Source organism: Equus asinus, chromosome 4 (assembly GCF_041296235.1).
Source record: "Equus asinus isolate D_3611 breed Donkey chromosome 4, EquAss-T2T_v2, whole genome shotgun sequence".
Lineage (NCBI taxonomy): Eukaryota > Metazoa > Chordata > Mammalia > Perissodactyla > Equidae > Equus > Equus asinus.
Genome location: NC_091793.1, coordinates 36,446,192 through 36,471,419, shown reverse-complemented (window position 1 = coordinate 36,471,419; position 25,228 = coordinate 36,446,192). Strand labels below are relative to the sequence as shown.

At 37.4% G+C, this 25,228-nt stretch overlaps 1 protein-coding gene across 4 annotated transcripts in view; it reads left to right on the top strand.

The window, feature by feature from the left end:
• NTN4 (netrin 4) overlaps positions 1 to 25,228 on the top strand; it is a 111,392-nt gene that overhangs the window by 58,630 nt on the left and 27,534 nt on the right. For all 4 annotated transcript variants that reach the window (XM_070507095.1, XM_070507094.1, XM_070507092.1 and 1 more), the window contains exons 4-5: positions 6,889 to 7,015; positions 9,022 to 9,210. In XM_070507095.1, the coding sequence (XP_070363196.1) occupies positions 6,889 to 7,015; positions 9,022 to 9,210 (316 nt within the window). The remainder of the gene's footprint in view (positions 1 to 6,888; positions 7,016 to 9,021; positions 9,211 to 25,228) is intronic.

Sequence of the window (25,228 nt, the reverse complement as noted above, 5' to 3'; positions counted from 1 at the left end):
TGAATCTCTACAGAAAGAATTTCAGGCAGCAGTCTAGCTGGGAAGAGAGAAGTCTCTGCATAACGGCCAGTTTTCATTCTTTAACAATAATTGTTTCTGCTCTCTACCTATCTTTGTCTTATTGCCCGTGCTTTCCTACAGGGGCTGTTTTCTCTAGAATAGATTGTAGAAGTTTTCAATTGCTTGCCTTCTTGCTATATATGTGATTGGGCAAGGGTTTGAAACACTCAAACTTCAACTTATTTTGTCCCATTCTGACAGTACATTTCAAGTCCCCTTTTCCACCAAACTCAATTATTATGCTTCATATTCACCCTAGAACTCCCACTTCTTCTGTTAAATTAAAACATGCAAACCTTTAATGGTGAAAAGGCATATTTTATTCCTTAATGAAAAGACATGTTTTCCTCACAATGCTTTCTATTCAAAGGTTTGTGCTGTAGCATTGTTGTGTGTGTTTTTGTCCTGCGTAAGAGGAGCAGGTTCTAACAGGCTAGCTCTATTATTAGAATTTATCTCTTTTCATGCATAAGAAGTTCATTCTTTTAGAAGTTAATCCTTTTCTTTAAAAGGGACATACTGTCTCTTTAGAAATTAATCAGTTTTTGCCTTTACATTTTGTTTTAAATTGCTGTTCCACTTTATAAATCATTTATCGTAGCTAAATGGAGGTCTGTGAATTGCTGCAGCTGCCTTTAAGTGGGCATTTTCCTTTGGTTCATGGACTAGGCACTGTTTGTGTCTGCTTTTCACAAACATTTTTTCAAGTTCCAATGATGGTATGAAAGAATATTCACTTTACATTAGAATTTAAAGTTGAATGGTAAAGAATGAAAATAAAATCATTTCTATGTAAACAATAATAGCACAAAGAAATTACTTAATTTATGATATTCAAGAATTTCTGAATACTTAGCTGTAAAATCTCTTTTTTCCCCACTAACTTTCATTATAATTTTTAGTAGGCTATGAACAACAGTTCCTCTCTTTGTTGGAAAGCAGTTGGGAATTTTATCAGACATTCCTAAAGAATTCAGTAAATGTGAGTCCTCCAAAGCATTAATCAGAGCGATTTTTGCTTTGGTAATTCCATGATGGTGACTGTGGAGAGCATTGCTAGAAGATGAGGTATACCTTTATGTGGAAGGCAGGAGCTAGAATGATATTTAGTTTATGATTTCTATAGTCACCAGCCATAGGAAAAATGCAGTAAGGAGGAAGAAAACAGTAGGGAAAAATCAGAAAGAATAGAACTTATTTTAGTTTAGTTATAGTCAATATCAACAAACGCAAGTCCGTCTTCAGAAATTATCTATTAACATGTATTTACTTTTTCATTTGGGCCACATCAGGTAGTGCCTGCAAGAAAAGAGAGAGATTCTGCTAGCTCTCCCTTGTCAGATGATCTGGAAACATCCTGCACTGGTGAGATGACAATAGGACTCAGTCATATTAGTCTTCCCTGCTCGCTCAGAAAAGATAGTTGCCTACAACCAAGCAGTATTCACAACACAGAGAAGCAGGCCTTAGAATCGTAGAACCTTGAGACCAGAAGGACTCTAAAAGTTGTCAAAGCCAATGTTCCATTGAATGTTTAAATATTCTACATCTTGATAAGTGATTGTCCAGCCCATGTGCTGGATGCTGTCAATGACCAGATTCTTACAACTTCCTGCCATGACCAATTTCCTCAACTCCATGGATTCCGACTACTAGAAGACCTTCTGCCCCAAAAGGAATGACAAAAAAGCAGCTTTTCTAGTCAAGACCTGTGTATTTTCCAATGACAGATTTGAAAGGTGATAATTTCCTCATTTTTCCCCCCACCTAGATTCCTCAAATAAGAAGAAATGGTATTTTCTGTTCCATGTGTATTTGGCTCTAATATATAATATTTGTCACCAAAGTGCACAGCTATCAATGAGCATGCTGTTCCAGGAATTCCTTAAATTACTGATACAAAGTTTGTATAAGTCCCTCCCTGTAAGATAAAGATAAGTAAAAATGAATTGCAAATAAATAAACAAATAAATAATATTAGATCCAGGTAGGAAAAAACTTTGACATTACAGAATGAAGTACACTTAGTATGATAGAGGGGATTACGAAACTCAAAAAATATCCAAAATACCAAGGTGTACCTCTTGGATAATTAGGAGTGAAAGAGTTGTTGTTAAAGCAGATTTCTTGTTTTCCAATTAGACAGGCAGACACCACTCTTCCTCAACTAAGCCTTAAGTACGTAATCCCATTTTCCTGCTCCTTGTCTAGTTCATGTTTGTGTACCAAACAAGAGCTATGTTTAACTTGTTACTAGAGTTTCCTTTTTCTATTTTTTAAAAATTTTTTCAATGAAGACCTAGTTTTCCTTGCACATTTTTCACGAGCATCAAATAGTGGGTGATCTTTCAAGCTTGAACAGTGACAGTTGCATCGCTGAGGAAGGATTTCTTGTTTCAAATGGTCTAGATAATGATTTACAGCTATTTTTGGTAATTCTCAAAATGACAGCTCCTTGAATCTTTCTGTGTGCAGAAAAATTTGCTGGGCTGGCATCTTTCAGACCCTGGGAGGTTCATCCCAATTCTCAGCGTGTGGGAACAAGGGAATGCTCTGAAATCCTCACTCCAGAGGGAATTGACCTGTCCTCATTATCTTGTGATACGCGTGAATGTTTGATGAGGTTCCCTAAATGTCTGTGGCCTCCTGAGGCCTGGAATTTGTGAGCCAGGGCTAACCTATGAGTTGGGTGAAATTACTTATAGACCTTGGGCATTCCAAGACCAAACCTGATAAATTGAGAGTTTAATTGCTCTAAAGAAAACTAACAATACTTCACAGCATCTGTCTTTATATAGTATTCAATAAATGGTTGTTAAAAAGTAGAAAGGATGCAAAAAACCAATGAAATGAGAATTAACAATCTTTTAAAATTCTGAATATTATCAGAAAACTCATGTGGATGCCACTGGCTATTGGAAAGCATAAACTGGGGTTAAAAAAACATAGAAAAGAAACAGTAAAGGGGGGAAGGGAAGAAAGAACATAACAGACAAGATAGGAGTGAGGTAGCAAGAAATATTTTAAAAGAGAAGAAAAGAAGGTGTATTTAATATACCTTTTCAATCATTTCCTTACTTGAAAATCTTCAATGGATCTTCAGTACATAAAGGATAAATTCCAGCATCCTTAAGCTGATGTTTAATGTGTTCCATGATCTGGACAGAAGCTACCTCTCCAACACATACTCTCTGGTTTATTTATTGACTATTCCCAGAATGTTCCTTTGGGGTTCTGTTCTTCTTGTCTGCTCCCTAAGGAAAATCCTATGCACTCTTCAAGGCACAACCTCAGGGACTATACTTGGAAGTTTTATACAGATAGCATTGGTTGACATTGGTCTCTACCATATTTACATTAGACTTAACATTTTCTCAAATGTCCTCCCCAGATAATGTTCCCTATAATCCCCTTAATAGCAGTGATGGATTAGGGATGCTTTATTCTAGGAATTCTGACTCTAATATTATCAAATTATTTGTATTCTAGATATTTTGTACTTTTTTTTTTACAAGTTGTAGAGTTTAGACAATTAAAAAACTACTTTTCCCACTAATCTCCATGATGCTGCCAACTTCTGTCAGCTACATAAGTATGCCTTCACTTCACTAAACTCTTCAACTCTGGAAGGTTTTTCTTATTCAATCAATTTTCCCAAAGACCCCATTTTGTTTGAAATCAGCACCTAGTACTACAAGTAAACAAAAAATCATCCAGCTTTTACTGAGATCCTTTAAAGAATCTTACCATGCAGAAGTTATTTGATAAAGAGTTTCTAGTTTTTTTTATGATGATAAGGAATGTTGAATTTAAAAGATTTAATAAAAGCAGTAGGACTGGAACATTTCTACCAGAATATATGAAAAATCAGATACCCAGGAGCTAGGATGAAAAGATCTCACTCTTATAGAGCAGTAGAAATTGAATTCCTGCAGACCTCCAAATTTAAGTGCAAATTTGTCCTCAGAACTTGCCTGAATGTGTGATTGGAGATGTAATAGTAAACTCCAGGAGACTTTACGTATAAACAGCTCCTGGCAGAAATAGTCACAAAACAAAGTCCAAGAAAATAGGTAACTATAATTCAACTCACATTTAGGTGTTTCAAGACCAAACCAATAAACTGAATCTATAATATTTGTTGAATTTCTATAAAGAAAATTAACAAAAGTTTTTGCAACATCATCATTCTCAAAGGAGCCAGTTCCACTCTCTGAAGAAAATCTGTATCTTTGGTGTGTACACACACACACACACACACACACACACACACACACACACACGTAATGGAATACTACTCAGCCATAAAAAAGGATAAAATCATCCCATTCACAACAACATGGTTGGAGCTTGAGGGTATTATGTTAAGTGAAATAAGCCAGATAGAGAAAGACAAACTCTGTATGAGTCCACTCATATGTGGAAGATAAACAAACACATGGACAAAGAAAACAGATTAGTGGTTACCAGGGGAAAGTGAGGTGGGGGATGGGCACAAAGGGTGAAGTGGTGCACCTATAATATGACTGACAAATAATAATGTACAACTGAAATTTTACAAGTTTTTAAACTATCATAACCTCAATAAAAAAAATCTGTATCTTTACTAATCCCTGGGAACTAAAAATCTTCTATAATTAATTTTCATTAAGCACAAAAACCTTATAATACACAGAAATGAAATTTAGCAAGATGGACACCAAAATCATTATTTATGAAATTTTCCAGGTTGTAACTCTTAAATCTCATGGGATTCATTCACAAGTAGGCTGCAGTCCTCCAAGCCCTGTTAATTCCTGCACTTGAGCATGACGTGAGCACAAGGTCCATAGTAGTCATGTGACACACTTGGATGATGCATAGGCTATTTCCAGAGTGCTCTACCAGTGGAGCCAAAGACATATATACCGAGAGGATGAAAAGAGAAAGGGGCTCCTGGGTAAGATGACACAACTTACTCTCGAGTTAAATTAGGTCAACATAGTACACCAATCTATTGATGTGACTATTTCCAGGTTTATTAAACTAGGGACTCGTTTTGATTCTGGCTACTCTATAAATCTGTGTAATTTTTAGTAGTTCCTTTATCATTGCAGTCAAAATATTTTAGATGTATTGAAATAAACTTTGTTCGCAGATTCTCCCTAGCCTCCTAGCTCCTCACCTTGGCTAATTTTCTTTCCTCTTCCTGGAAAGTCTCTTCCCTTCCGTCTCTCAGAAATACTGTCCATCTTCAAGGACTAGCTCAAAACCCAACCTCTCTCATAAAGCTCTCCACAACGGCCGACCTGTGTTGATTTCTGCATCTTTTGATTTCCAACATCATTTTTTTCCTTAGGTACTTATTGTCTTGTTTATCTGTAATTTTTTTCTATGTAATTCTTTTTCTCCGCCTAAATTATACTTTTCTTAAAGACAGAAATTATGTTTTGTAATGCTTTGTATGTCAAATATTGCCTAACATAGTGACTCTCTCCAGTAGATATTTATTAAATATTGTTGCCTGGTTGATATAATTTATTACCTTTATGCTGAGTTACCTTTAACATTGTTTCTCAAGAAAAGAAAACAAAACATCTTATAGATCCAAATTTGGGAACCCCATTCTGAGCTACTTTGCAAAACTTTCATTTGTAAGAACATGACCTCAATGTCAATAAATGCATCTTGGTACTGGAATTCATGGCAATATTTAGTTATTAGGAAGTATTCCAGATGACCCAAAATATTAATTTTTAGAAATTATCAGTGAGATAATACAAAAAATATTAAAATTCTCATAAAACTCTCAGATCCCAGAGAATTATGCTAAAGTATTCCTCCCTGTGAGAAATGTTTTAATAAACCCTCAACTACTCTGAATTGTGGGATTAAAAGAAAATGCCCAGTCATTATGACAAAATGTATTCAAAGCCTTAAAAATATACATATTTTGATTGTTAAATTTTACTTCTACAAAACACGTTCCAAATAAATAAATATGTACACAAATAGTTAGCTACAGGGATATTCATTAAAGAATTAAAATATAATATGTAAAAATATTTAAAGCTGAACTAACCCAAAATAGGTGATTGGTCAAATAAATTGTATGTCATACAAGGGAGCCATTAAAATGTGTGCTGTTTAAGAATATTTAATGAAATGAAAAGATGTTCTCAATATATTGTTATGTGAAAAAAATTTTTAAATATAATTATACTTTTAAAGTACTGGAAGTATATGCTTCAAATGTTGATAACATCACTTTGTGATGGGATTACTGATTTCTATATTTTCTATAGTGAAGATGTTTTATTGTGTAAAGAATTAAAAAATTCAGAGGCATTAAAATTTTAGGATAATACCTAGCCAGTAGCTCAGAATTGCTCATTAGGGTGATATATCCTATAGCCAGGAAAATATATTACTTAAGTGTTTTTTTAGGAAGATTAGCCCTGAGCTAACGGCTGCCAATCCTCCTCTTTTTGCTGAGGAAAGCTGGCCCTGAGCTAACATCCGTGCCCATCTTCCTCTACTTTATATGTGGGACGCCTGCCACAGCATGGCTTGCCAAGCAGTGCCGTGTCTGCACCCGGGATCCGAACCACGAACCCCAGGTCTCCAAAGCAGAACGTGCACATTTAACCGATGCACCACCGGGCCGGCCCCTTAAGTTTTTAAATTAATCACAAGACAAAATAAAGAAAGGATCTCTCATCTTGATGGCAAACTTCTTCAGAAAAGTGAATGAATGTCATATGGCTAAGGCCAACCAATGAGATGAGATTGTGGGGAAGGTTCTTCTCTAGTATCATTTGCACTCATAGCTCTTCTTTTTGTTTGTAGGTCCATGGAAAGTGTATGTGTAAGCACAACACAGCAGGCACCCACTGCCAACATTGTGCACCGTTGTACAATGACCGCCCCTGGGAGGCAGCTGATGGCAGAACAGGGGCTCCTAAAGAGTGCAGAAGTAAGTACCAAGCCCACCAGCCTCAAAGCCTTCTTTGTAAACTAAACTTATCTGTGGACTCCTTGTTGTCTCTAGAAACACGGTATAAAGTGGTGGGTGACAGACATTGTAACATACAAAAACATAGCCCATATCACTGCCCACTCTGACTTCAATCATTGGAAAGAATTGCTGCTTGCAAAGTTGCCAATGTGACTGCTTTGCCAAGAATGTGTTGCCCATTTGCTGGGACACTTTGTGAGACTAAGCGCCCTCCTTGAGAATTTGACATAATGAAAACATGGCTAGACACAAGAGCAACGGAGGATTATGGTGTGTAATTACCCTTGTAGCTAAGATAGTGAATTATAATCATGAAAATAGCTGTCTTGAATTCAGTTCTCAAAACAACCTTATAAAGTAGGTGGTGTTAAGGCTATTTTAAAGATCAGGAAACTGAGGCTCAGTAAGATTAAGCAACTTGCCAAAGTTAGTAAATGATAGAGTCCAGACTTGATCCCTAGTCTTCAGACTCCAAATTAAATGCTTTTTTCCATAATGCCGTAATGCATGTCTTTTCACTTATACTTGAAATGACAAATTAGATTTGAAATTAAGCCAGTTAGTGGAGAACGAGAGTGCGTTACCAGGGCTAACTTTGGGTTTGAGGTTGGAGATTAGATAGAAGGGTAAAAAAATATGGGAACGTGAGTTGTTTTTTTCTTTGTTTTTCAAAATGTTCAGAGAAATACACATGCCCATAACAATGTTTACACTCACAAACTTCAATCTTACAAGGGTTGAAAGGCAAGTACTGTGGGTAAAATTGTGAGAAGTCAGTTCCCATACATAATTTGGAATCATAACTGATTTATTTCAGTTTCTAGGAAATGTAAAGGATTTCCTCTAAGCATAAATTTTAAATTATCTTATAATATGCTTTTTAAAGATTATGAATCTGGTGAAAATATCATAACACATCAAGGAAACAATGAAAACAATAGCACAAACATTTTCGAATACAGTTGACCTCCACAAAAAAGTCCAGATTCTTATTCTAAATCACTCATCGAGAGAATCTGAAGAATTTTTCCTAAATTCCTAGAGTGCCACTCTGACCCTTTCCACAGAAACCAGCTGCATGTGTGAATACATTTAGAACACAGGGACTTGTCACTTGGTGCTATTGACTGATAATATTAGAAATGCCTTTGAGAACTGTTACATAAGAAATACTGCAGGTCTCTTCTATAAGAAAACCGAGGCTTCTGTAGGAAACTACCTTGTACTCACCAGTACAACAATAGCTGAGGAACAGTACTTCATGAAAGGTAAATCAATATACCTGCCAAGTTACTGACCCTTGTCCATCAGAAGTTTCCTTCCAGGCTCATTAGTGAACATGAATTCAGACCTGTATCTGCAATACGAATTGTCATTTTCAAATAGCGCCTGACAACTAGGGTTTTCTAAGCAAGGTCAGGGGACCCACCGTGATGACATTGGCCCTTGGGAAGTAGCAAGAATGGAAATAGTGAAGTGTTACCATTAAAGAGAAAAAAAAGCGGTGGCTACTCAAATAGGCTTTCCAAAATAAATGTCAACCCCGGTTGCTAAGGTGACTGTAATATTTCTGCCAAAGTAGACAGATCTATACTTTGTTAACTTTCAAACGTATCCTAAAACTTTTTTTAAAATAAAAATCTAGTACATCAATTATATCTCAAAAAAATCTATGAAGAAACACTAGAAGAATACATAAGAAACTGAAAAAAAGAAAGAAAGAAAGTAGTAACCTTTTGAAGGCAAGAGAAACAGGGTAACAGGGATGCGAGACCAGAGTTCTCAGCATATAGCTTTTATATTGTTTTGATTCTTGTACTGTGAAAATGTGCGTTATTCAAAGAACTAAAAATAAATTTTTAAAAATTAGCAGCAGCTTACCCTATTTTTAACTGCCTGATTGTTAGAGACGCTGTTGTTTTATTTTTAATTATTTGTTTTCCTCCCATGCGTCTTTTTTCCAGCCTGCAAGTGCAATGGGCATGCTGATGCCTGTCACTTTGACATTAACGTGTGGGAGGCATCAGGGAATCGTAGTGGTGGTGTCTGCAACGACTGTCAGCACAACACGGAAGGTCAGCATTGCCAGCGATGTAAGCCAGGCTTCTACCGGGATCTCCGGAGACCCTTCTCTGCTCCAGATGCTTGCAAATGTAAGTGAACTCATGGTTACTGGAAAAGGGATGATTTGTACAAAAGAGGCGAATCTTTCCATCCTTCATTTGCTGGCCCACTGGAGGGAGGTCATGGAATTCTCAAACAAGACACTCATACAATCTGTTAATTTCTTCACTGATAAAGGGCAAGAATTTTCAACCTGTTAGGCGAAAACCATATAATATTCATAAAAGTAATCTCTCTCACTCTCCACGAGGTAAAATTGTTTCCTGTGGCACCATATTTGGAAAACAAGGTGAGTAGTAAAAGAGGAAAAAGAACAATGAAGAGGGAGATATAGTTAAGATTATCTTAAGACTAAATATGTAAGTAGAATGTATACAACAAATGGATTCAAATTGATGAAACAGAGTGGTTACCTGCAACTGGTTCATTCCAGCTTTCATCTCTACCATGAACTCAAATGCCTGAAGAACCATGGGTTTTGGTTTCATTGTGAATGCACTTTGGTTGATACTGCTCTCATGTACCCCTGTACCGTAAACAAATTTAGAACATAACAGTAATTCCCACTCTGTCCCAAGGTACTATCCTCTTATAGAACGGGCTCTGCATAACTCCAAGAAGAGATTTATTTGAAAAAAGAGTAGAATTTTAAAAGATCTGCTCAGTTAATGAGACATTATCTGAAACGTGTGAATACAAAGTGTGCACGCAGAGCTTAAGTAAAACTGTGGATGAATAGCCCATCTAACTACACAAGTATTTACGTGTCATTGAACGCAGAAATTGTTAGACGACAGAAACCACTCAAGACTGTTAATGGAGATTGATGATCATGCCCTTCCTTTCCCTACCAAGGACTCCACGTTCTAGCTCAAAAACAGTGACAGGAAGGGAGCAATACAATGGGAAACAATCATTTAAAATCTTGAGTTTTTTTTTTAATTTAAAGGAAAAATTCTATTGCTCTTGAGAAATAAGTATTTTTAACATCAGGCAGGAGATAGCTACATGAAATTTGAGTGGGCTGGCTTGTTGTAAGCTTTCTCTCGTAAACTGAGGAAGCTAGAGTGTGGTACAGCTCACTTTCAACATTGAGTCCCGACTTTGGATTTGCGTCATCATATTTCTCTGAGAATTCTGTTTTACTCCTGCTCCTTGTTTGTACTCAAGCTTTCATTTTAATACACTTCAAACAGATGCAGAGTAGATGCTTTGCCCGCCCCTTACGGCTGTGTGACCTTGTGCTAGCTATTGAAGCTCTTTGGATTTCAATTTCTTTCTCCCTGTGGGGTTATCATGAGAACTGTGGAAGACAAAGTTGGTGAAGTGTTTCGTATGTTGCCTGTCATACAGTAAGCCCTCAAGAAATGAAAACTGCTATTATAATAACTGTTGTCCTCTAAAATAGAAGGTGGGAAATAATACTATAGAGTTTCTACTCTTTATTGACTAAAAAATACCTTAGTCAAAAATAAGTACTTCTTTAAAATCCACAGTAATTTAAGGAGTAAAATAGAGGCTCCTTAACTCCATGTGTTGACTAGAGGGTCTGTTTATAAAACTGCTTCCATCTAGAACATATTCAGCCCTAACACCATTTTGTACACGATATATTTAAATGGACAGATGTGTGTATGGATGTATTCCATATCCTCAGATCACTAGTAGGTATATCTAAAAATGAGAATGTGTGAACTACCAAGCAACTGTTACTCAGTTGTTGCTGAGTAACTTGGATAAGTCAACTATCTTGTAGGACAAGAGGTAACATTTTCAGAAAGATACTATTCATAGCATTACATAGCATTGACCTGAAACAGTATGTTGTACAATATACCTAATATATTCATTCGTTGCTTCCTTCCTTCATTCATGGGTATATGTTGAGGGACTATTATGTGCCAAAGGCTTAGGATGCATCAGGGAACCAAACAAAAATCCCTGCCCTCAAGGAGTTTATATTCTAGCAGAGCAGACAGACAATAAATATAATGAGTAAGTGAAGTACGTAGGATTTTTAGAAGGTAATAAGTGCTATACTCACCAAAGAAGAAGAAAATAAAACAAGAGGGATCCGAGGTGCTAAGGATTTGGGGTGACAAGCTGCGGTATTGAATAGGGGGATGAGGGTAGGCCTCATCACTGGGAAGGTGAGATTTGAGCAAAGATTTGAGGACAGCAAGGAAGTTGGCCAAATATTTAGCTGGACAATAGCTTTCTAGGCAGATGGAATACCTACAGCAATGCCCTAAGACAGAAGGGCGCCTAACGTGTCAAAGGAAAAACACAGAGTCAGTGCGGCTGCCCTGGAATAGGGGTCGGGATAGCGAGAGCTGAGACTAGAGAGGCGAGGCGGATAACGTGGACCTGTAAGCTGCTGTAAGCATGTCGGCTTCTGCTTGGAGGGAAATGATGAGCTAGTACGGGTTTTTGAGCAGAGGAGTGGCTGGATCTGACTTAGTTTTTAAAGGCTCCTTCTTGTGTTATACAAAGGCAGCTCAATTCCTACGGAACTTGTAGTTTTAGCGTTTAACTTCAGTTGAAGTTAACAAGCAAACTAGTGGTTGTCAGAGTGTTGTCCCTGGACCAGCAGCCTCGGCATCACCTGGGAAACACGTTAGAAATGCAGATTCTCAGACCCCAACCCAAACCATCTGAACCAGAAATTCTGTGAGTGGGACCCAGAAATCTGAGTTTTAACAAGCCCTCCGGCTGGTTCTGATGCCAGCTAAAATTTGAGAAACAGTGTTCGAAAGGAAAGCCTCCCGAATGTTACATTGGTTAAAGCAAACCCGGTTTCTAACATTTAACTAATATTTGAGCATCTGCTATGTGCTGGTATAGCAAACAGCTAGTCATTTTTATTAGAGTAATGAGTAGAAGACAAAAGAGGATTCTGAAAGAGAACTTTGAAAGACTGATTGGGTCTAGATTTTAGAGGGCCTGGTATGCTAGCCTAAAAGTGTTGGCATTTATTCCCTAGGGCAGCAGGAGCCATTGCAGTGATTTAATTAGGAAATGTTCAAGTTTCCAATATATTTTGCTGGTGTACAGTTCAGGTTAATTTGAGGGCATTGTGTGTTATTCATTGTATTTTACTTTACCAATTAAATTTTAAGCTGTTCGGTTTGTAAAATCATAAGATGAGTAAATGTATAAAGGATTAAAACAGATAAAATTTTATGCCTAAGCCACACCAATAAAAAGAGAAAAATAAAAAGTTTATTAGCAGATTTGGAGCCATAATAAATACCTTTTTTAAATTTTGGTTTTGTTTTATTTTATTTCTTTTATTGTTCCATGTTCAAGCTATGGCTCATATTCTTAGAAAATATGAAAAGGTTGCCAGTGCTAGCCTTTTAAATCCTAGAAAGCTCATGGTTTTAGAGTTTTATAAGAAGAGCATGAAAGAGGACATTGAAAAGTGACTCCTTGGGGCCAGCCCCGTGATCCACTGGTTAAGTTTGCACACTCTGCTTCGGCGGCCCAGGGTTCGCCTGTTCGGATCCCAGGTGCGGACATGGCACCGCTTGCCAAGCCATGCTGTGGTAGGCGTCCTACGTATAAAGTAGAGGAAGATGGGCACGGATGTTAGCTCAGGGCCAGTCTTCCTCAGCAAAAAGAGGAGGATTGGCAGCAGGTGTTAGCTCAGGGCTAATCTTCCTCAAAAGAAAAAACGTGTGGGGCTGGCCCCGTGGCCGAGTGGTTAAGTTCGCGCGCTCCGCTGCAGGCAGCCCAGTGTTTCGTTGGTTCGAATCCTGGGCGCGGACATGGCACTGCTCATCAAACCACGCTGAGGCAGCGTCCCACATGCCACAACTAGAAGAACCCACAACGAAGAATACACAACTATGTACCGGGGGGCTTTGGGGAGAAAAAGGAAAAAATAAAAAAAATCTTTAAAAAAAAAAAAAAAAAAAAAAAAAAAAAAAAAAAAAAAAAAAAAAAGAAAAAACGTGACTCCTTGGTAGTGGTCATTACTTACATAGCTCTTTCATAGACTTTCACAGAAGAGCTTTTATAGGTTTTGGTCCCCAAACTACCAGTTTTATGAAAACATAAGCAAAATATGAGAACACAGCTAAAATTAATAAGACATATAACTTTTTATTATTTTTTAGCCTATAAAAATGTTTGAAAGTTCTTCCACAGTCAATAGACTCTGGACTTTAACAAAATTAGGACTCTTTAAAGCTTATTCTTTCATTCAACAAATTCCTTTTTTTTACATCAAAATTTTTTTTTATTGAGGTCTTATTGGTTTATAACATTATATAAATTTCAGGTGTACATTGGTATATTTTGACTTCTGTGTAGACAGCATCACGTTCACCACCAAAAGTATAGTTGCCGTCTGTCACTGTACACATGCCCCTTTACCACTTTCACCGTCTCCATGTCACCTTCCCCTCTGATAACCACAACCTGTTCTCCATACTATCTGTTTGTTTCTTTATCTTCCACACATGAGTGAAGTCATTCAGTAATTATCTTTCTCCATCTGCTTTATTTCACTTAGCATAGCCCATCCATGTTGTCACTAATGGCGAGATTTCGTCTTTTTTATGGCTGAGTAGTATTCCATTGTATTTATATACTACATCTTCTTTATCCATTCATCCCCATTGATGGGCACTTAGGTGGCTTCCAAGTCTTGGCTATTGTGAATAAAGCCACAATGAACATAGGGGTGCATGTATCTTTTCGAATTAGTGTTTTTGTGTTCTTTGACTAAATACTCAGAGGTGGAATAGCTCGATTATATGATATTTCTGCTTTTAATTTTTTGAGGGATCTTCATATTGTTTTCCATAGTGGCTGCACCAGTGTGCACTCCCACTTGCAGTTTATGAGGGTTTCTTGTTCTCCACATCCTCTCTGACACTTGTGATTTCTTGTTTTTTTAATAACGGCCATTCTGACAGGCATAAGGTGATATCTCATTGTAGTTTTGATTTGCATTTCCCTAATAATTAGTGCTGTTAAACATCTTTTCATGTGCCTATTGGCCATCTGTTTTTTTGTTTTTTGTGTTTTTGAGGAAGACTAGCCGTGAGCTAACATCTGCTGCCAATCCTCCTCTTTTTTGCTGGGGAAGACTGGCCCTGAGCTAACATCCATGCCCATCTTCTTCTACTTTATATGTGGGATGCCTGCCACAGCATGGCTTGCCAAGTGGTACATAGGTCCACACCTGGGATCTGAACCAGTCAGTGAACCTCAGGCCGCTGAAGCGGAACATGCGAACTTAACTGCTGTGCCACCAGGCTAGCCACCTCTTGGACGTCTGTATATCTCTTTGGAAAAATATCTGTTCATATCCTCTGCCCATTTTTTGATTGGGTTCTTTGTTTTTTGTTGTTGCTGAGTTTTATGAGTTCTTTATATATTTTGGATATTAACCTCTTATCAGATATATGATTTTCAAATATCTTCTCCCATTTGGTAGGTTGTCTTTTCATTTTGTTGATGGTTTCCTTTACCATGCAGAAGGTTTTTAATTTGATGTTTAATTTTTTAAATTTTTGTTTAATTTTTCTTTTGTTTCCCTTGCCTGAGGAGACAACATTCAACAAATTCTTATTAAACACTACAGTTCGATCGGTGTGCTATTTCCTGGGAATTATAACTGTGAGCAAGAGAGATACTGTCTTTTCACAGAGCTTATATGTGTGTGTATAAATATATATATTTATGTGTGTGTGTATATTTATATAGAGAGAGTGGCAACTAGTGGTGTGTGTGCTTGTGTTGGATCACACAAGTATGATCAATATTGTGTTAGAGAGTGTGGAGGGGAGCACATAGGAGGGGCAGTTAACAAGAGTTGAGCGTTCTGAGTTTTGACTTAAGATCTGAGACTTGAAGATTAATAGGAATCAATATAACACGGCTAGAGGTATTCCCAGTGGAGAGAACAAGCTGTGCCAAAAAGGAACAGAAGGCAGAAAAAATATAGCCTATTTTGAGAACTGAAAAAAATTTCAGAATGGTTATAGAGACAAGAAAGAGTGGGAGGACCATAAAGAAATATGGGGATGAGAGCAGTAGAGAGGATGAGTGATTGGCTGGAGGTGCCCCCATCTTGGACATCTTGGTCAGTGAGATGGAGTGGATTGAACTACCTACAATAAGTTGGTAATTAGTCAATAAGTCTCATTAAATATAATTGCCCGGGCCCTACCAAATTGATATTTATAGGCAATATCCAAGTATCAGAAGATCAAAGTTCTCAAAGCCATTTCAATGAAAACTCCATCAAGACCGCATTAAGACATTCCAAAAAACCTGAAACATTATAAGGTAATTGTAACATATTTGTCTGGATGAGTTCCTCAACCCCTTAAGTCGTCATGGGATTCATCTGCATCTGGGCAACCGAAAGACTTGGAGCTAGAAACTACTAAGTCATATTGCTAATCACTCCTAGTTAACAAATATTTACATGGTACTTAATGCACCAAGTAGAGGAATTATGAAAATAACTGATTAGTCCTTTTAGCTTAATTTTTAGGAGATGGATGGATTAGTAGGGAAGACCTGTATTTCCTTCTTTTCTTCTCCAGACAGCCCCTTGATCCACTGAGTAGATGCCCAAGGAAGGCATCTCTATTCACTTTATGACTATTCCAGCGTATGTTTGGGGCAGAGACGCCTGTGTCAACTTTCCTAGTATGGATTTCCTTACTGGCACCTTCTTTCAGAATATTACCCTGGTTCTTCCCTTCTCTGAGCCAGGGGTAGATCCCAACACGTATTAGCATGTTGAATTCTTCTCTCTACTTAAATACTCTTGAAAATATATTGTTTGATTGGTAATACGTTTGGCAACATTTTCATTATTGTTTAGTAATATTTTCTTATCATTAACTCCCTCCTTAGCAGATGTGTCCCTATGTCACCTCTAGAGTTATTTACTCAGACAATAAAATTTAGGACAAATAAGTTAATGTACTTAACATTTATTAAGTACCTACAGTGTACCAGATTGCCTGCTGGATGCTGACAGAGATATTGCTATAGCTACAACTTTTCTCCCCGTGAGTTCCTACTTTATTTTTATGAGAAGGTGGTATAAAGAAAACAAGTTGATATTTTTAAAAATTTAAACTATTTCAGTATGTGGTTCCATAAACAACATGTACAATGTTATTCAAAATAACAGTTTTATTATATTTATTCCACTGTGCTTACCAAGGCAGAAAAGTAACCTGCTACTCAGTGTGTGGTCCACAGACCAGCCCCATTGGCATCAGCCAGTTTCTGATTAGAAAATGCAGAACCTATATTCCACCCCAGATCTAATGAATCAAATACGCACTTTAACAAAATTCCCAGATGATTATATCATATTAAAGTTTGAGAATGCTGCAGAATGCTTTTCAATAAGCACCTCCTCTACAGTTAATTTTTAAGAAATAGTTAGCCAGAATGCCCTACTATCCCCTGAGTATTCAAATTAACCAAGGTTTACATCTCTATTTGTGTGCATATAGTCTTAGAATTTTTTATTGAATTACGTAGAGATTTACTAAGGAAAAGAAGGAAGTCTGGATAAATATGTTTCTATAGTACAGCATTTTCCAAAGTTAGATCCATGGAACACTAATTCCGTGAGATGTTGATAAGAATTATATAAGGGCATGTTCATTGTAGCATTAATCACAATAGCCAAGACATGGAAGCAACCCAAGTGCCCATCAACTGATGAATGGATAAAGAAGATGTGGTGCATAGGTACAATGGAATACTACTCAGCTATTAAGAAAAAAAAAACAAAATCAGGGGCTGGCCCCGTGGCCGAGTGGTTGAGTTTGCGCACGCTGCTGCAAGCGGCCAAGTGTTTCGTTGGTTCGAATCCTGGACGCGGACATGGCACTGCTCATCAAGCCACGCTGAGGCGGCATCCCACATGCCACAACTAGAAGGACCCACAACGAAGAATATACAACTATGTACTGGGGGGCTTTGGGGAGAAAAAGAAAAAAAATTTTTTTAATCTTTAAAAAAGAAAAAACAACAAAATCATCTCATTTGAAACAACATGCATGGACCTCTAGGGTATTATGTTAAGCAAAATAAACCAGTCAGAGAAAGAGAAACACCACATAATTTCACTCATATGTGGAAGATAAACAAACACATGGACAAAGAGCACAGATTAGTGGTTACCAGAGGCGAAGGGGGTTGGGAGATGGGAATAGGGGTAAAGGGGCATATATATATGGTGACCAAGAAATAATAATGTACACCTGAAATTTCACAGTGTTATAAACTATTGTGACCTCAACAAAATAATAATGATAATAGTAAAAAAGAACTATATAAGGGGAAATTTTCCTATGGCCTTCAAATTTAGGAAATGGCGAATTAATCAAAGGTTTCTTTACTTCAGGATTTCTCAGAGCCTTTAATATGCCAGTGTTCGTTACAAACCTCCTATAGAGCTTTGAGGTGTGTCTCTCAAATTTAACCAGAGAATGCTTTTCTTACAGAGCATCTGTGGGACCAGTGTTGTATGGAGCACACTGGACAATATTGCTATTGTATAGTAGCTGTTTCTATATGAAGACTTCACTTGGAAAGACACACCCTAGAAGATTCCTTCTGTAGTATTTGTTCCTCACTTCCAAGTGCTAGTGCCTACACCTGTATATCAAGGAAGTAATAAACCTTATATTTCTAGCAGTGAAATAACCACAAATATGATAGTAACTAAGCCTGGGCAATCTACAGTCTGTTGGACTGCCAGCGATGATATAGGAAAGCCCTCCTCTCCCTTATTTCCTAGTTTATATTTTTTCAGGAGTTGGAATCTTTGAAAACCTGAAACAGCAGCCCAGACAACACTTACTAGAAGTATATAAATTATAGCTCAATTTAGCTCAGGACACATTTATTGAGGATCTCCTCCGTGCCAGGCACTATGGTAAGCACTAGGTCTGTAAAGATGAAAAGGTCTTTCCCAAAAGAGCTTACATTCTGGATGGGGAGAGATTTACAATAACAGATCATTTCAATACACTGTGGTGATTGCGATGATATAATAGTAATAGCTGACATTTATTGGGTGCCTATTATTTTCTGTTCACTGTTCAAAGGGCTGTATATGTATTAATTCATTTAACTGTCACGAAAGTGCTTTGATGTAGGTACTAATATTATCCACACCATATGAGGAAAGTGTAATGAAAGAGATATGCCGAGGGCCTTAGGGAGAGTGTGGGAGCGGGGTGAAGGCAATTAAAGCGAGACTTCCTTGAAGAGATGTCTTCGATACTGCTTTGGTGGCTGTTTTTATTTTTTCCTTTAAAAGCGTTAAAACACAAAATTTGTCCTACTTTCTGATCAATGATTGCCTTTGTTGCCTTTAATGAGTTGATCTAGAAAATGAAATGAATTGGTGTTATTCTTCCTCACAGAATCTACTGTACATTTAATGGGATATTTACCTGGGCACATGAATTCATTCAGCAAATATCCGTGACATTAGTCTTGGGACTCAATTCACAGTTAGGTAGTAAGCTCCCTGCCAAATAAGCCAAAGACCTATTGGCCCCATTGATGTTCCAGGCTATTTTTTCCCTCCTACCCTCCTGATAAACACTATACTAAATGCTGTGGTCCTTATGTGTACCCTTTTAGTTGATGATCATAAATTCATCAAACCTGAATAAACAAGGCCCTGAACAAAATCTACCAGCCAATAGATTTATCCCTATAAGCGATTAAATCATCTCTGTTCTCACTTCCTCTTTTTTTCAACCATAACCAGGGCCTACTTTGGGACCCAAACAATCAACTACACATTTCCATAGCCAAGAAATCACTTCTGAGGATTCCAGAGATGTTGTTTGTTTTTTCAAGTCTAGTGGAGATCATTGAAACTGAATTTGTTTCTACAACTCAGAAAAATTTTTTTAAAAGGACAGTGCATTTAAGGTCTGTAAACAGAAGGGACAATATGAATCTCTCCAGCTGAATCTAGGGCTGAGAGCAGAAATGGAGGCTCAAAGTGGCTGGTTGCTAAGGTCCAGATGTAAAACGGAAAATATAATTATCGCCGTGTACTGAAGTACTTTGAGGAATACTATTTCTCTATTCTAAAAGAGAAGGCTCTTTTATAGTAATTCATTTGAATCTAAAGTCGCTTATGTGCCCTTGGTATCCTATAACCTACGTAGATTTTCCCATGTCAGGCATACTAAAAATGTGAGAATAACTCTAATAGATAGTGGCACACTGGTTTTCTAGGGAGAAAAAAACCCCTGATTCGTAGCATTGGCCAATTCTGTGGTTTAACTCTTCCCACCATGGCCAATTTCAAGCTACTAGATCATTGTTTGTTATCAGGAAGTCAGATAGACTACAAACCAAAGTGGAATGATTTGTCTCTTTTGAACAAAGTCGTGCCTCCAACTTTACATCTCCCTTCTGATCTCAAGTACTTCTCCTCTCTATCGCTGGTTCCCAATCCGCATGTGGATCAGAATCACTTGGGAGCACTTACTGAAAATATGAACTCTCAGAGCCCTGTCCCCCATCTTCTGAATTGGAATCTTCAACAGCGATGGGGACAGAAATCTGTAATTTTTTAGAGCATCATTGGTGATTCTGAGTCAGCCTTTTGGTCTGCTGGCCAGCATTTGAGAACCACCACATATACCATTCCTGCTTCTAGCATGAGCTCTGCTCACTTTCATCCTCAGATGAAAGATTTTGAGCTAATAATCATCTATAACTCAATCTACTCACTGAATTAGCCATATCTCTGACAGAAGATCCTGAAGGATCACTAAAACTCTGGCTAGACATGTTTTCCTGGCACAAGGATAGATAGAAATGCTGGTAAGCACTCATGTCAATTATCTTCTCCCACTTAACAATGTTTAACTTAGAACTGCTGCTTTTCTCCAGGAAAATTTCTAACAGAACCCTAAGATATCTATTTTTCCTACAGCAGTTTCAAAATAAATACCTAGCAATTCCATTCAGAGAACTCCCTCTTATTCATAGTGTACAGATTTATTTACCATAAATATCTCATAGTTTGAAGTGAATTATTATAATGCAACTGGGATTTATAATAAAATTAGTTTACCACTACATTGACAATTTACTTTTACTTCCATATTTACATATTTCAGAACACAGCGTTAAACTACTATAGATATGTTATTGTGTTGGATTTAAGTGATCATTGAATCCAGTTCTATTTTCCCTTCCCGTCTCCTTTTTACACCCAAAGATTGTTAAATGTTAAAGGATGGGATATTGATTGAGTGTGGAATATTAACAGCTTTTCCATGACATGAAATTTTCTACAGACAATTTCCCTTATTTTATTAGAACGCGTGGTTTGAGACAGATTTTTGAGGAAAATGCTTTGTAGAACAGAATTAGCTGTCTTTTTAGGAAACAGCCAGTTAGTTCCTTTACAATAAATTTATTGACTTTTATGTCAAGACATTTTTAACTATTGCATAGTCTCTCTCCATATTTAAAGGAAAATCAGCAAACAGAAAGGAAAGCAGAATTCATCCCTGTCAAAGTAAACAACCTCCTGAAAAACTGATGTGCCCTTTCTTCCTCCCTGGTGGGCCAAAATAAATGCAGTCAATTGCCTTTTAGTACAGAGCGAACAAAAATAAACTTGGTTCCTCTGCCCTATAACCCAAACCAAGTGTTTACCAAGATACTGTCTAGTTACTTGGTTACTGTTACCCTAACTAGCCAGCTATCTTTGTGAAGAAAGAGTTCTATCATCCACCCAAATCTTCCTAATCCTCCGGCTTTTTTCCCTTCCTCTTTCCAGCTTAGGTGAAAACTGCTCAACTGATGGAGATACAAGTGCCTTGAGTGGGTGACTCTTGCCATAGACTAGCTTTCCATCCTCCCAGGCTACTCAGCTATCACCTTCTTAGGATGCCCCTGAGAAGGGTCTGTGTTCCTCTGTTTGCTTGCACCTCTGTGTAACAATTATTTCATTCTACCTCTAGGATTGTTATTCTTTCCCTTCAAATTGCCTGAGGAGTAAAATCTTTAAATTACTTAAATCCAGAATACCTTACCACAATGACACATGTAGGAACCCATAAGAACCTTCCGTTTTTCATCCTTGTGCCTGTGTTCCAGTTCATCTCAGAAAAGGATTTTTCCCAAGGGTCACTGACATTTCTTCCAGTTGTAGCTTAATGGACTTTTTCTTTCAAGTTGTAGTTTTAGCAAACCCACACGAGTTCATTTTATGTCATATAAACAACATAGACATCTTTGTTTTATATTGAAAGCAACTGTGAATGATTGCAGCATAGAATCAATATGAAGTAACTGTTTCTGAAAAGCAAACTTTAAATAGAACCAGCGACTTAGCAATAATAGTTGGGAAACTTTAATGTCAGCTTTTAAAAAAAATCTAGGATATAAAACCAGAGGGTTAAGAAGTGAAAAAGAGAAAATACGTATATTATAACATAATGGTCATACTAGGACTTCTTTTAAAAAGATCAAATGACATATATTACAATTCACCCCAAAAAGGAGAAATTTTATGAACTGATGAATAATAAAAGTCAAACTTGGGAAGAGAAGGGAAGAGATCATGAAATTCTCTAAAAGGTCTCCAAAACAGAATGTGTAATTCACTTAATAAATAAATAATATGCCATTCTGCATTTGATGAAGACAAGCAGTAAATAATCAAGCAAATAATTATAAAATATTGAAAGCCTCAGAAAGTCTGGACAAAATTAGATGGGCATAAAGAGGAGGACCAGGATTTTGTTGAGTGGCTGCTGTGGTCCAGACACTGCCGGGCAGCTTACATATGTTATCTCATTTAGCAATCTTTATGAGTTATCAGGTGTCTTTTGTATTTTACAAAGGAGGACACTGAGGCTTACATTGATTATATAATTTGCCCAAGTTCACACACCTGGCTGGGGCAGGGCTTGGATTTGAACCCAGGTTTGTCTGACTTCACAAGACTTTGATCTAAAGATCTACAACAGGGGCTGGGGCGGCCCTGTGGCCAAGTGGTTAAGTTCTCGTGCTCCGCTTCCGGGGCCCAGGGTTCGCCTGGTTTGGATTCTAGGTCTGCACCTAGCGCTACTCATCAGGCCATGCTGAGACGGCGTCCCACATAGCACAACCAGAAGGACCTACAACTAGAGTATACAGCTATGTACTGGGGGGCTTTGGGGAGAAGAAGAAGGGGAAAAAAAAAAGAAGATTGGCAACAGATATTGACTCAGGTGCAATCTTTAGAAAAAAAAAAAAGACCTACAAAGACCCAGAGAACTTAATTCCACACTGTGACCTAGTTTGATGAAAACAAAGGCAGAAATAATCAGACATATATATTAGAGCCAAAAATAATTTTTAAAGAACCTAGATCAAAAAAAAAAAATTTATGGCATTGAGTTTTAAGTAAGACCCTGCTTACTAATAAATAGCCATGTAAAGTTTGAATTCAAAGAACCGCATTTATCTTAAGGAATCTTAGTACAAGAAAGATGGAAGTAACTGGAGTATTCCAGATAGACCAACAGTATAATCAAGAAAAGAGAAATACTAATGACTAAATATAAAAGAAGATAAATATTCTTAGATCAACTAGGAAACCTCTGAAAGAGAATACAGCTTTCTACAGATACTCAAAAGGTGTAAGGGGACATAGGGCGTGGCAAAAAATAATTTACTTCCTTAGAACAAAGAGTCATAGTTAGATATAATTGAATGAAAGTGAGGAAAAGGAATTTCAGATTGATTAATGTACAAAATATTTTTGCTGCCAGTGAGAGGCATTTATGGGTGGGGAATGTCTCCTACAGGGTTAGAATAAAGAACTTTTATTACAAATAATAAAACTTGACCGGGTGAAGCTCTAAGTGTAGGAAATGGTCTTGTACCCATGTAGGGACCAGTCTTGCACTGGAAAGGTTAAGAATAATTTGCTCTGCTTGACCATTTGCATTTTCTATGGATTTGTTCTTTTCTTTTGTTTTTTTCTATTGCTAGTACCTTAGTATTGCAATGCTGTGGTGCTAAGATACTAAAAACTTATAAAAGAAATAGTATCAGCATCTTAGGAGGTTCATCAAAACATAAAATCATTTCATGATTGTTGCTTGTTGAGAGCCACATTCATTCACTCATTCAACAAAAATTGAGTGAGTCCCTGAAATGGGTCAGCCACGGTCCTAGGTTTTGGGGATACAAAGATGAAAAGATGTGGCTCCTACCTTCTAGGGCTTCACAGTGTACTATAGAGATAGCAGTGAAGCGAAAAGTCATAAAGAGATTACACTGGAGGCCACAAGACGGTCAGTCATTAAGGAATATTTGTTAAGTGACTATAGTTCTTCCATTTTTAAAAACTCAACATAAATTTCCTCGGTGCCTACCATGTGGCAGGCCTATCCTAATCACTGTCTATACAATAAAACAGAGTCCCTAACCCTATGGAAATAGACCATAAATAAATTTACCCAAGTAAATACATAATTAAAAACTGCAACAAGTGTTATGAGAAAAGGGTACCATGACAGATTATAGAAGGAACTAGTGACATCAGTTCAAATGAGAGATCTAAGATAGATGGAGTCAATAAGTGTTCTTTCTCCAAAGGAAAAACGAGGTGGGACGACCTCAGTTCTTGGCTTGGTGCCTAGGTGGGTGGTGCCTGAGTGGACTGGGAATACAGGAGGCTTTCCTCAACAAAAAGGTAATGGTGTATGATATAACCAAATTCTTCTAAGCAAAATACAGTGCTCAAAATTATACCAAAAAGTTTTCCCGTTATAAAATTTGTCTGTACAGGGGCCAGCCCCGTGGCTGAGTGGTTGGGTTCTCGCGCTCCACTGTGGTAGTCCAGGGTTTCACCAGTTCGAATCCTGGGCACGGACATGGCCCCACTCATCAGGCCATGCTGAGGCGGCGTCCCACATGCCACAGCAAGAGGGACCCACAACTGAAAATACACAACTATCTACCGGGGGGCTTTGGAAGGAAAAATAAAATCTTTAAAAAAATAAAAATAAAAAATTTGTCTGTACACTCAAAAGTACTTTCTTCAGTTTTAACTGAAGTAACAGGAATATAAAATGGTCTGTTTATCTGTTTACAATATCTTAGATATATCCAGGAATAAATAGTAACTGGCTCAGTTACAACTAGTAAACAGGAAAGGAATGATACAGAAATCAAATTGAGGGTCTGAACAGTGGTCACATAGTAAAGCATTAAAAATAAAGGGTATCGCTTTTGTATTTATTTGCATTATGTATTTAAAAGTTTATGGAAGATAGGAAATATACTTAAATGACTTTTTTTGAGGAAGATTAGCCCTGAGTTAACATCTGCCACCAATCCTCCTCTTTTTGCTGAGGAAGACTGGCCCTGAGCTAACATCCATGCCCATCCTCCTCTACTTTTTATGTGGGACGGCTGCCACAGCATGGCCTGCTAAGTGGTGCCGTGTCCGCACCCAGGATCCGAACCGGCAAACCCCAGCCAGACAAAGCAGAACGTGCGCACTTAACCGCTGCACCACCGGGCTGGCCCGACATTGATTTTTTAAAAGCGTTTAATAGAGGCAGGAATGACTATATATTTCCATGCATAAACGGATTTCCTTCTTTCATGTGTAATGTACAATAACTCAGAGACATTGCATTTCAGTAAGTGAAAGGCAAGTCTTAATTTAGATAATTTTCTTATTTATTTATTCTAGCATAATTTTACCTGAAGTTAACATACACTTTGAATCTTATGCAACTAGCTATCTTTGAACACAAGGTATGTAACATTGTGGGGATGAATAGAAAAATGTTCTCTCAGAGAGTAAACGGGTAAATCACATTGCCTTTAATGGAGTCAAGTTCATTTACGTTTTTTTCTTTATTTTTTATAGCCATTTATCCATGGCAAAAATAGTCAATAGTAGAAGGAAAGGAGAAAACAGGACCAAACAAGACAGAAGACTTCACTTTATCTAACATTTAACTTCACACTCAATCTGGTAATAACAGTTCACATTATCTCCTT